At 55.8% G+C, this 11,823-nt stretch overlaps 1 protein-coding gene across 3 annotated transcripts in view; it reads left to right on the top strand.

Annotated features, from left to right (window-relative positions):
- PLCG1 (phospholipase C gamma 1) overlaps window positions 1–10,842 on the top strand; it is a 40,791-nt gene extending 29,949 nt beyond the window's left edge. The window contains exons 22-34 of one of the 3 annotated variants that reach the window (XR_003967604.1): window positions 44–140; window positions 425–494; window positions 972–1,129; window positions 2,438–2,534; window positions 2,675–2,899; window positions 2,971–3,119; window positions 3,926–4,040; window positions 4,127–4,288; window positions 4,406–4,494; window positions 4,589–4,776; window positions 4,977–7,933; window positions 10,114–10,210; window positions 10,624–10,842. Coding sequence is in view for 1 of the 3 variants with exons in the window: in XM_030309592.2 (XP_030165452.1) it covers window positions 44–140; window positions 425–494; window positions 972–1,129; window positions 2,438–2,534; window positions 2,675–2,899; window positions 2,971–3,119; window positions 3,926–4,040; window positions 4,127–4,288; window positions 4,406–4,494; window positions 4,592–4,776; window positions 4,977–5,019 (1,390 nt within the window). In the remaining 2 variants the exon portion in view is untranslated. Of the gene's footprint in view, window positions 1–43; window positions 141–424; window positions 495–971; window positions 1,130–2,437; window positions 2,535–2,674; window positions 2,900–2,970; window positions 3,120–3,925; window positions 4,041–4,126; window positions 4,289–4,405; window positions 4,495–4,588; window positions 4,777–4,976; window positions 7,934–10,113; window positions 10,211–10,623 lie in introns of those variants that run through there. The other 2 variants (XR_003967605.1, XM_030309592.2) reach the window with 2 other exon arrangements.
- The last annotated feature ends 981 nt before the right edge of the window (window positions 10,843–11,823 follow it).

Genomic DNA, 11,823 nt, shown 5'->3' with positions numbered 1-11,823 from the left:
GTTTGGAGTGGTTGCTGGGGTCAGCACCCTGTGGCTTCCACAGGTGGCGGGGGGACTATGGTGGGAAGAAGCAGCTGTGGTTCCCGTCAAACTACGTGGAAGAGATGGTCAGCCCCGCAGCCCTGGAGCCTGAGAGGGAGGTGAGAGCAGAGCCATGTTGGTGCGACAGAATCCCCGTCCCCAGACTCTTCTTGTGCATATGCCGATCACACACAGTGTCGGGTGTACCTGTGCATGCACAGCCACCAGTCACCTGCGGTCCTGTCACACCCCTGTGGGGTCCGCAGTTTCCAATACACCTGCTGTGTTTGTGTTGTCATGGGTGTGTGCCTAAGGTGTGTTTGTTGCACGCACACAGACATCTCCTCCCATGCATCTATATAAAGCAGATGTGCTGACGACCCATGGGCTTTGCTTTCCACAGCACTTGGACGAGAACAGCCCCTTGGGGGATTTGCTCCGGGGGGTCTTGGATGTGCCAGCTTGTCAGATTGGTGAGCCCCCGCCCCTTTCTCCAGCCCACGGTTCTTCAGGGTCAGGCTCTCCTTTGTGGCTCCCTTTGTGTTCTGTGGGAAGAAGCCAGTGGCTGGCCTCCCAAAGGCTGTCCTCACTCTGAGCTCTCCCTGTGCTTGGATACTCTCTTGACACCCCAGTCTCGATTCTTCACCTCCAGCTCTGACCCCCTACATGCTTACCCTGAGCCAGGCACTGGGTGATGCGGAAGGCTAGCTGACCTCCACAGTCCTTGTAGGTTGGGCCACGGTGTGACGGGACCTTGGAGACAGGGTGGGGCACGTGACCCGCACGAGACCGGGGTTTGAGCCCTGGTCGCCTCTCCTGGCAGCGCAGCATCACCTCCCTCACACCCCGTGGGGTGGAGGGCAGGTGGTGAGGGGCTCCGAGCCAGTGCCTGGGCTGTAGTGTGGGGGACGGGGACGTCTTTCCAAGCGCTGTTTCTCTTGCTCTCCCAGCCATCCGTCCCGAGGGCAAGAACAACCGGCTGTTCGTCTTCTCCATCAGTATGGCTTCCGTGGCGCACTGGTCCCTGGATGTCGCTGCTGACTCACAAGAGGAGCTGCAGGACTGGGTGAAGAAAATCCGAGAAGTGGCCCAGACGGCAGACGCCAGGGTAAGGGGCATCTGTGGGGTGCAGGTGGGCAGCATGTGAACCTGTTGGGGGTGAGGCCTGCAGCACCAGGCCTGCCTCTAGGCTGGGACCTGGAGGAAACCACACACACACACACACAGACACACACACAGCAGGCCGTGTGGCTCGTTCAGGACAGAGATGGATAGCGGCCGTGGGCCGCCCTGTGGATCTGCATGGTCGGCAGTTGGACACACAGGGGCCGAGCAAGAGCAGTCTTGTGCTGGAAGCAGGAGCGGGTGCCCAGAGGCTTGGGAGGAATGGGTGGTGTGGAGTGGGGAGAGGGTTTAACTTTGGAGGGTGTTGGTGGCAGGGGGAGCCTGGAAGGGCAGGGCCGAGAGGTGGATGGTATCTGATGTGTGAGGGCTGCAGAGGTACCAACGGGCACGATAACCTGAAAGTGCCCGGGGTTTTGGCAGCAGCAAATGGCCCTAGTGTCACTACTAGGAACCATGGTGGTGGGTCTCTATGGGGCTAGAGCTGGGGCCAGCTTTCACGCTTGGCTGTAGGAGGAGCCAGCAGAGAGGAGGGAGGCCACTTCCGCTGAGCCTGGGGGAGCGGAGGGAAGGATGTATTCACAGGGGTTAAGGGAATTCTGTGTGATGGCCATTCCCCGGGTGGTTGGTGTGGGTGGAGGGCGACAAGGCAGGTCTGTGGCTGCTTTGGAGGATGGGTACCTGTGAGCCGCAAAGAGAACAGAAGGTGCTGAGGATTTTATTGGCAGACTGGCTGGTGGAGGGGATGGATTCTGGGGTCTGGGCTGGAAGAGGAAGTAAGAATGTGAGTGTAGGAGCCCTTGATGGAAGAAAGTGGGCCTCCGGAGCTATGAGGACAGGACGGGATGCGCTTGTGAGTGGCACGGTGGGTGGGTGGCTGTGTCGGGCAGGGGGGCATCTGAGGGTGTGAAGCCATTAGGCCCGCAAGGTGGGAGGAGTCTCCTCAGCACCGAGACCTGAGTCCCCACTGAAGTCACAGGAGGCTGCCTTGCTTAAGGGAGGCTGGGTACCCGATGGTCACAAAGCATCACCAAAGAGTGCAGCCAACCCCAGGACCCTGAGCTGTCACTGGGGTGTGGGTGATGAGGACATCAGCCTCTAAGAGTCCTAGGAGGGCAAGTGTGGCCTTGGGGGCAGAGAAAAGGAAGGAGGATTCTGGGGTGTACTGTCCAGTGGGGTGTGGGAGATTCGGGGGACAGGGCAGGGCCTAGAGAGTACCTGCACTGTGGGTATGCCTAAGCTGGCAGGGGCATCCTTCCGGGTGGGGCATCAGGCCATGTGTGTGTGTCACCAGCTCACGGAGGGCAAGATGATGGAGCGGAGGAAGAAGATCGCCCTGGAGCTCTCCGAGCTGGTTGTCTACTGTCGGCCTGTTCCCTTTGATGAAGAGAGTAAGGGCCGAGGGCTGGTGGGGGTGTGTTTGGGCGCCCTCCCTGGCAGGTGGAAGACGTACATTTTGTCCCTTTGTATGGGGGGTGGGGGAGCTGCCCGGGTGGGTGGGCTCTGTAAGCATTCTCCCTGTTTGGCCCAGAGATTGGCACAGAACGTGCCTGCTACCGGGACATGTCGTCCTTCCCGGAAACCAAGGCTGAGAAATACGTGAACAAGGCCAAAGGCAAGAAGTTTCTCCAGTACAACCGGCTGCAGCTCTCCCGCATCTACCCCAAGGGCCAGCGGCTGGACTCTTCCAATTACGACCCCTTGCCCATGTGGATCTGTGGCAGTCAGCTCGTGGCTCTCAACTTCCAGACCCCAGGTGAGAAGGTGCCCCGTGGGGTGGGGAGGGGCGCCATCGGGCCAGAGTCCGCTGTAACTCGGCTCTTTCAGACAAGCCTATGCAGATGAACCAGGCCCTCTTCATGGCCGGTGGCCACTGTGGCTACGTGCTGCAGCCGAGCACCATGCGGGATGAGGCCTTTGATCCCTTTGACAAGAGCAGCCTCCGAGGCCTGGAGCCATATGCCATCTGCATCGAGGTGGGTGGTGCTCGCCTATGGGCTTTAGGGTGGGCAGGGGTTGCTCTTCTGGGGCTCGTTTTTGGAGTCAGGGATGGGGTGCCGGTTTGTGTGACTGGCGGGGGGCACCGAACTGGCTCCTGAGCATGAGGAAGGTGTGACCGTCCTCTGAGATAGGAAGGCAGCTGCAAGTCTCCACCGTGGGGCTGGGCCCAGAGTGGCGAAAGCCCGAGGCAGGTGGGCTAAATGCAGCCAGTTCTTGGCACTGAAGAGTCAGGCTGTCCAGTGAGGCCATGGGTAGCCGCTGCCTGGCAGGACAGGAAACCAGGGCCCGTGGTGAGCTATCCGCAGGAGCCAGCGGGATGGCACTTACTGGAACGGGGCTTGAGGGAGAGTGACCCCCATCCCCAGCTCTCTTTTAGAACAGTCCCTGAGCACTTGATGCCCCCTGGTGAGAAGCTGTGGGGTGTGGGGCGGGTGGGGCTGAGCAGTGTTGAAGGAAGTGAGGATAGCACAAGGTGAGTGGGTACTGCTTTCCCGAGAAGAGACTTCGATTTTTTTTTTTTTTTTAACCTTGTGGGGAAGTAACTTAAAAGATTTGCATATTGAAACAGACATGAGTTTGATGAAGTAGATTGCAGAAACTCCCATGAGAAGTTTGGCTGAAGCTTCTTCCAATACCACTGCTCAGGCCCCTGATGCCATGAGCCACTTAGTGGGTCATGTCTTTGGGGCCCAGCAGAGGGCGCACTGCCTCCACTGCATAGTGAGGACTTGGAGGGAGTGGAAAGGACAGTCCCCCAGCCCATCTCTACCCTGCCTTACAGGTGCTGGGGGCCCGGCACCTGCCGAAGAATGGCCGAGGCATTGTGTGTCCTTTTGTGGAGATTGAGGTGGCCGGAGCAGAGTATGACAGCATCAAACAGAAGACAGAATTTGTGGGTAGGTCTGCCTTCCCCACTCAACCACGCCAGTGACCCTGTCCTCTCTTGGTGGTGGCCTGAGGCCTTCTGCCCTGACTTTTGCAGTGGACAACGGACTGAACCCTGTTTGGCCCGCCAAGCCCTTCCACTTCCAGATCAGTAACCCGGAATTCGCCTTCCTGCGCTTTGTGGTGTATGAGGAGGACATGTTCAGTGACCAGAACTTCCTGGCTCAGGCCACCTTCCCAGTAAAGGGCTTGAAGGCAGGTGAGGATCCTTCCTAGAGACAGTGCCCGGGATCTAGCTTGGGGACGGGGTGGGGGGTGGGGGGGCGCAGGCCCCTGCTTGGCTCCCTCCTGGGCTGAGGGCCAGGCCTTCTCCTAGGATACAGAGCCGTACCTTTGAAGAACAACTACAGTGAGGACCTGGAGCTGGCCTCCCTGCTCATCAGGATCGAGGTTTTCCCTGCCAAGGTGAGCACGAGGAAGGGGGGCTGGGGAGGAGCCAGGCAGCAGCCTCATAAGGCCCCGGGAGGCACTGATCTCTTGTGCACCGCCCTTGTTGAAGCAGGAGAACGGTGACGTCAGTCCCTTCAGTAGTATGTCTCTGCGCGAGCGGGGCTCCGATGCCTCGGGTCAGCTGTTCCATGGCCGGGGCCGGGAAGGTTCCTTTGAAGCCCGCTACCAGCAGCCGTTTGAGGACTTTCGTATCTCCCAAGAGCATCTGGCAGACCATTTTGACAGTCGGGAACGGAGGTGAGGGGCTGGAGGATGGGTGGCCAGTGTGCAGCTTGGAGGCGGGGGATGGTGGGAGCGATGGGAAGAAGTGCTTGCTGCCCCTCTGGGTCCTTCTCTTGCCTCCTGGGTGGGTGGAAGTTACAGTTGTCTGGCTTTGGGCTGTCCCACTGCACTCTGAGGCCCCACCGCTGGTAAGGACACTCTCTCCTTGTGTCCAGGGCCCCACGAAGGACTCGGGTCAACGGGGACAACCGCCTCTAGTTGTGTGCCAGCCTCGTTGAGAGCAGCGGGTGCCATGCACCTCGTGGAGTGCCGTGAGCCGGGTTCTTGAGAAGTGGCCTGTCGTGGCAGCCTTCCTGGCCCCGTAGCCTGGAGCCTGGATTCCAGCAGTGACTGCTAGACAAAACCAAGCCATTAATGAGTTGTTTTACTGTTCGGGGCCTCCGTGCCCCAGCTCTGGGGGAAGGCAAACACTGTACTGTGTCTCAAATTAATTAAGCACACACCTCTGGTCCTGACTTCTGGAGATGGAGCTTTCCATCTATGGGGCCAGGACCATGGCTGCAGCCCCTTGGAGAGAGGCTGCCTCAGCCTGTGGCACAGGAGGCTCTAAGGAACCGCAGCAGCCTCATGGGGCCAGGGAAACAAACCCAAGTTTACATTGTCCTGTAGCTTTAAAACCCCAGCCGGGCAGGGGTGGGGGTAGATGCCCCCCACGGTTTGGCCCTGGAGCCAGGGCAGAGGAGCACAGGACCTGCCTGGAGAGGGTCCCCCCCTGCTCAAGGAAGAGGACACAGCACAAGGGCATGTTGCCCGTGGCTGGGAACACAGCCCAGCCTCCAAGATACAGGGGATCGTGTTAGAAATAGCAGCATTGGGCAAGCCAGGCTGCTGTGGGCCATGGAGGGTCGCCCTGCAGGCCACTGTGTGAGGGGCCTGAGGAGGCCAAGGCCCAGGGCGCTGCCTGGAATGGGGACAGCAGCCCCTCAGGACCATGGGAGGATGAGGGGGACCCGGATGTCCTGCCCTGCCTTGGGCTGCACCACCTGCCTGCTGCCCAAAGCCGGGAGGCAGCCCAAGGTTGACACTCGGGATGTGAGCCTGGAATCCGGACCTGCTCACTAGGGTAGACGAGTGTGTGGCCGTGCTGGCCGAGCACAGCAGCTCCTGCCACGTTGGGAGGGCGTGCCTCGCTCTGACGCAGAGGCCACCGAGCAATGGAAGGTCTAACAGCAAGGTCAGCGGACTTGAGGCCTTTGTCGGAGATGGGTGCCCGCGTGGCCAGAACGGAGGAGCAGGTCGCAGGCCACGCCGGGGATTTTCCCCAGTACCTTCGGGAAGCTCCTGCACACAACTGACAGGCCCTTCTTCAAGGCACCCTTCAGCAGGTCAGCTAGGGGACCCCTCCCCCCACCCCCGTCCTGTTCCAGACCGAAGACCACTCTCCCTCTTGCAGCATAAGACCTGGGCTCTGAGTCTGCGGACAGCACTGTGGGAGGATGTGGAGATCAGCCCAAATATTCATTAAACCAGTTGAAAGTCCTCTTGCTGGGCATCTGTGATGTTGGAGTATGGAATTTTAAAGGTTATTTTTTGCACACCGTTTCCTACCATGTTCATTATTTCACATAGGATGTATGATTTTCTCTGTCTTCCACTTCTAACCGGAAAGCTGCTTGGTTGGGGGGTGGGGGAAGCAAAACGAATGAACTGGTCTGTGCACTGTGGCAGAACTGTTATTTTTATGGATTTTACAGCTCAACTAACAGTGTTACCTTTTCAAGATTTATATATTTATATACTCTTAAGAAAAACCACTGAGCCGTTAAAGCCTTGTTATTCAATCCTAATAGTGATTCAGTTTTCTATAGTTTACTTTTAGGGTAGAAAGTAAATTATTTAACATTACATTAAACTTCCCAGATCATGGATTGTAAACCGAAGGAAATTATACAATTTCTGAGAAAATGTATTGGTTTATTTAAACTAATTCTAAAGTTGTCTTTGCAAGTATGACCTCGCAATCCTGTCCATAGCAAACATATCTACATATGGCTGCCAACGTTTGGTTTATAATCAGAATATTAACAAAAATCGTAAATTTTATTAGAAAAGCTTTCCTTTTGAAAAGAACAGCAGTATTATTTTTCTTCTCAGTAGTATTGTAACAAAGTTAGTGACTCTCCTTGCTCCTCACCTTTGGAGGGCAACCTTGGAGCAGAGCCACAGGGAGGGGCCGGCGACCACCCGACATGTGGGGACAGCTGTGCTACAGATGGTAAGGCTGTCGGGAACGGGCCAGGGGTGGGAGGAAAACAGCAAAGCTTATTCTGGTCAGGTGGTTTTTGTTGGAAGGCAAAGACAACGCAGTGTGCGTTCCCTTAGGGACAGAAAAGGGTTAAGGATCGGCCCGCTGTGTGGGCAGGTGAGGGAGCGGTCACCATGCAGCTGGCTGCTTCCATTGAGCTGGTGAGAAGACCCTGGAAAGGAGACGGGAAGGTTGGGAAGGCAGCCCCACGAAGGGGTGCAGGCCCGTGGGCACAAGGGTGCCCTTCGGCACAGCTGGCACTTGGCACACGCAAGCCCACTGCCCTCATTCGGCCTCAGTTGCCAGTTGTGCTGGCCTCTTAAGATCTGACTGCCACATAAATCGGCCCCGTGTCCTTTTAACTTGGGTGCTCTTTCACGGGCCCCGGGAAGTCGGTTGTCTGGAGACAACTTGTCAGGTGGTTATTGTGCGGTACAGGCAGGTGGGAAGTTTTTGGCAACTTCCCAGGTCAAGCATCTCTTCCCTCCTCTGGGCTACGGAGTGGGGTGAGAACACCTGCTCTTCCAGCTCCCCTGCAGACAGGATGTCCGGGGACAGCAGCCCGAATCCCTGCAGCTTGCCAACCCTGGTGAGCGGGGATGCAGCCGGAGCCCTTTCCCAGTTCACAGAAGCCTCCGCCTTTCAAAAGGAGGTTGCCGGGTGCCACTCTGGTTGCCTCGATAGCTTGCAACCAAATCTCTGCCCAGATGTGGTTGAAAAGGCACTGCCCTTACCTTCCTGTGGCTGTTTTCATGGTGGTCTGCGCCGGTGTAGGTCAAACACGATGCCACACACAGAGCTGCCTGCCTGGTGGATGGATGGGGACGAGCATTAAAAAGCCAGCCCAGGGATCCTGAAAAGATGCAGGTAAGTGTAATCAGTTGGTTCTTAAGATGGTAATTAGTGTATCGCTGGTGTGATAATTCACGTACCAAAGCATGGAGAGCAAGATTGTTAAGTCCAAGGCTGATTAAGAGTTACATTACAGGTTCTGAGGGGCATGTGGGTGGCTCGGCCAGTAAGCCCCTGACTTCAGCTCAGGTCATGATCTCACAGTTCATGAGTTTGAGGCCCACTTAAAGGGGTGAGCTCGAGCCCTGCTTCAGGTAACATGAACCCTGGGTGAGCCCCGAGTCTCTCTCTGCCCCCTTGCTCACTTGCGCCCTCTTCAAAAAAAAAGAATTACAGGTTCGGAGCATCCCTTTCCTATATGATAAGTCAGACCAAGACCTAACAATTCCCAATTTGACAGATTGAGGGCAAGTCCTGGTTCATTCTAGTTCCCTCTGAGCACCACCCACTTGGAGAACTGGGATCAGTTTAAAATACTTCCTTTCATCCACTGAACTAGATATAAGAGCCAGTATCAGCGCTCACTGCTCAGGTTCTTGCTGGCCCCTTGGCTTTCTCCCTAGAGCTTCTCTGTCCTATTCAAAAGGATGGTTCTTTTCCCAGCGACAAGGGAGTTGATGGAAGTTGGCCTGAACTTCTAAACTGGGTTTTCTTGCTCCAGGTTCTTGTGGCCAGGAGAGCTTGTCCAGTGTGAAGGAAGAGTTCTGTGCTGACCCCTCGGTTAGGGGCTGCCTGTCATCACAGGACATCCTTGGCTTTTTGGTGTTGACCATTTTTATTTTAATCAGGATGAATCCCCATTTACTGAACAAGTGTCTTTCTGGAGTATGACTTGGAGAGGAACAGCTCTGACGTCCCTAAGGCAGCTTCATGGACCTGAGGCACACTTATCTTCCAGGCTCCCAGGCTATACTACTTGGCTTTTCACTGCAAATGCCTTGATCTTTCTTCCTGGTAGAAAACAGGACAAGTCTCAGTCTTGCAAGCACACAGATCAGTTTCACCTCCTTTTTCCTCCAGACAGACCTGAGCTCATTAATCGACCCATGAGGCCCTACAAAGGGGAAGGGATGGGGGTGAGGGGAAACCCTCACTTGGGACTGAAGGTCTTGCCCTATGGTGCGTAGTTGCTTGCCTCGTCATGCATGTGGGCCACGTCCCTGTGGTGGGGCAGCTTGGATTGGCACGAGTTTCTACCCACTGGGTTACGCATCATCTGGGAAGCTTCTAAAAAATACCAGTGCCTACAGCCCCAGCATAGGTATTTTTCAAAAGCTTTCCCGGGTGAACTGAATGGAAGGTCAGGGTTGAGACGCTACAAGTGTGGGCAGAGGAAACCAGAAAACCACGGTCAGGAAGAGGAAGTCCATGGTACCAGGGGCAAAGATGAGAAGTGGACTGGCTCCCTGCAGGGGGAGTCTCCTCTCCTGCTGTCTCCAATAGGAACCACTCCTGGCTGGCTGGCACACCAGGGACAAGTAACTGCTCAGAGTTGCAGGCCTGCACTTCTCTCACCCCGTGCACACGTGCACACAGCACTACTTGCAAGGTCAGCAGCTTTCCGAAGCTCCTGCAAAAAGAGCAGTCAGGGCAAGAGCCCCTCTATAAAGGGGGAAGGCAGGAGCAGTTTCTGACTCCAGTTGAGGACAGTGCCATTAACAAGGATCTGTGGCCACAAGCACGTGGGCACAAGACCTCCCCGCCCCCCCCCCCCCCCCCTTTCTGACCAGACACATCCTGAACATCATCTGGAGGCTGGAGCTCCTTAAAAACTCACTTGTCTTTAAGTTTGAGCCTGTCCTCTCTCGCCATTTCTGTTCTTTAGAAGGGAAAAACCATCATAAGCACTATCTGGTTATCCCACCAAAGTAGCTCACAGAACAGAGTAAGTTCCTGCTTCCTCACATCTCAGTTAAAGAGATCAAGCCCCGTCTCCGCTGGAGACTCCTCATTGGGTCTTCCTCTGATGATCCCCAGGGGACTCCTGCCCAGGAGTCAGGCAGGGGTTCTGTTTCCTGCCCGGAGGCCACTGCAAGTGCCCCCAGGAAGCTCAGCCACCCACAGCGGGCTGCCACTGCCCACTCTGCCCACAGTTGTGTCCCAGAAAGCCCCTGCCCGAGTCTGCACTCACCCCGGGCTCAGGCTGCCATACCGGGCTGCTCTTGCTTTACTCAGCACAGAGCTGTTTTCCCAAGACTTCAGCTGGCCTCCAGAAGGATCAAGTCGGGAACAGGCCCCCGTGTCCACCTGGGACCAGAATCACTGGCCAGCCTTGGTGTGTGTCTGCCCCAGGTGATTTTCTGTCTGGGCTTCCTTTTTCCTGTCACAGGCCCTCGGGGTCATCCCAACAAGATTCACTTGCTCTGAATCTTAGGAACTGGGCTTTTAGAAAAGATTTCGCCACCCAACGTGGGGCTTGACCTCAAAACCCCGAGATTAAGAGTCGCATGCTCCACCAACCTAGCCAGTCAGGCGCCCCAGAAATTAAGCTTTTTAAAAAAATCCTATTCTTTTAAGGCCTCCGCATCCTTAACCGATTCACCGGCACCCCCTTAGCAAAGAGGAAAGTGCTCTGCTTCTGAGCACATTCTCCTCACTGGGCGGGAGGAGGTGGGGGAAGGGACAAGAAAAGGACTTCCCAGCACCTTCTCACAAGACACCCGATGACTGTGAGTCTGACTCCTTCCTGCCTTTTGTCTGTTTAGCGTAATTCTAGAAACCTCACAGTTCTGTCACACAGAAGCCAGGCCTGTGGACACAGCAGCGTGGGAGACGGAGAGAGGAACTTTCCTGAAGCGGGCTGAGGGGAACGGCCTTGCTCATCCATCCAAGCTTAAGATCTGGCTTGCCCACTGAATAAATCAGATGTGAAACGTTTCTAGTTTTTCTGGCTCCCCCACACAATAAAGTCAGCAGATGTGAAACATATTTATGTTTTTATTTAGGAACAATCAAAAGATCTGAAGTACCATTTCGGCCCATATCAAATTGTATACGCAGTTTGTCCCTGCTCCCTCCCTTCTCCAAATCCACAGATACAAAATCTAGGAAATGTGCAATTTGCATCTTAGAAATAGCAGCATCCCCACAGGGGACTTCGTGAGGCCTGGAGGCAGCCCAGAGAGGACAGCCCACCCCCACCTCAGCATAGCCACTGTCCGAAGGCGAGTTACGGCTTTCTGTTAAAAACACGTACTCTGGATAAAGAACTCCCATTCCACCCAGGCCTGACCGACAGAGTGTGCCCCCTTGGTTTGGTCTCACCCTGGCCACCGCAGTCAGGGGACCCTCTTGTATAGTTTGGTGAAGTTGCAGATTGCCTCTGGGCAAACAGGGCAGTTGTCTCTTAGCACCAAGGTGACCACGTCTTTCAGCCATCTCTCTGGGAGGCGCACTAAAGCTGACTGCACCCCAGCCATTCCCAGGGCCTCCGGTCACTCCGAAGACCAGAAGGTAAATGGATGGTAGAAAACCAGGAATCAGCACTCTCAGGCAGGACCCCGCAGCTCTGGCAACCTCCCTGACTTCCACAAAGACTGTGCTCAGTTAACTTTCAATGGACGGTGGCTGGCAGGGGAGAGGGGAAGGTTGGTTGGCGTTTTCTTCGTAATAACGATTATGGCACAGTCGGGTTTTCCCGACACAGCTAAATGGCGCGGCAGCGCGGGAACGCCTCTGCACGGGCCACCCCTTCTCCCCTGGCCCGAGGACCACGCTGGGTCCGTACTGAGGGCGGCCTGGCTCCCCCTCCAGCCAGCTCCACACAGCCTGGGACTCCTGCCCCACCAGCATTTCAAGCAAACTGCAAGAATGAGGTCACTGTGTGGGGGTAGGAACCAAGGATGAGTGACCATCTCTCTCTTTAAACACAAATGACAGAACAGCTACCACGTGAGTAGATTGTT

This window comes from Lynx canadensis, chromosome A3 (genome assembly GCF_007474595.2).
Source record: "Lynx canadensis isolate LIC74 chromosome A3, mLynCan4.pri.v2, whole genome shotgun sequence".
NCBI lineage: Eukaryota > Metazoa > Chordata > Mammalia > Carnivora > Felidae > Lynx > Lynx canadensis.
This window is presented reverse-complemented; position numbering and strand designations above follow the sequence as displayed.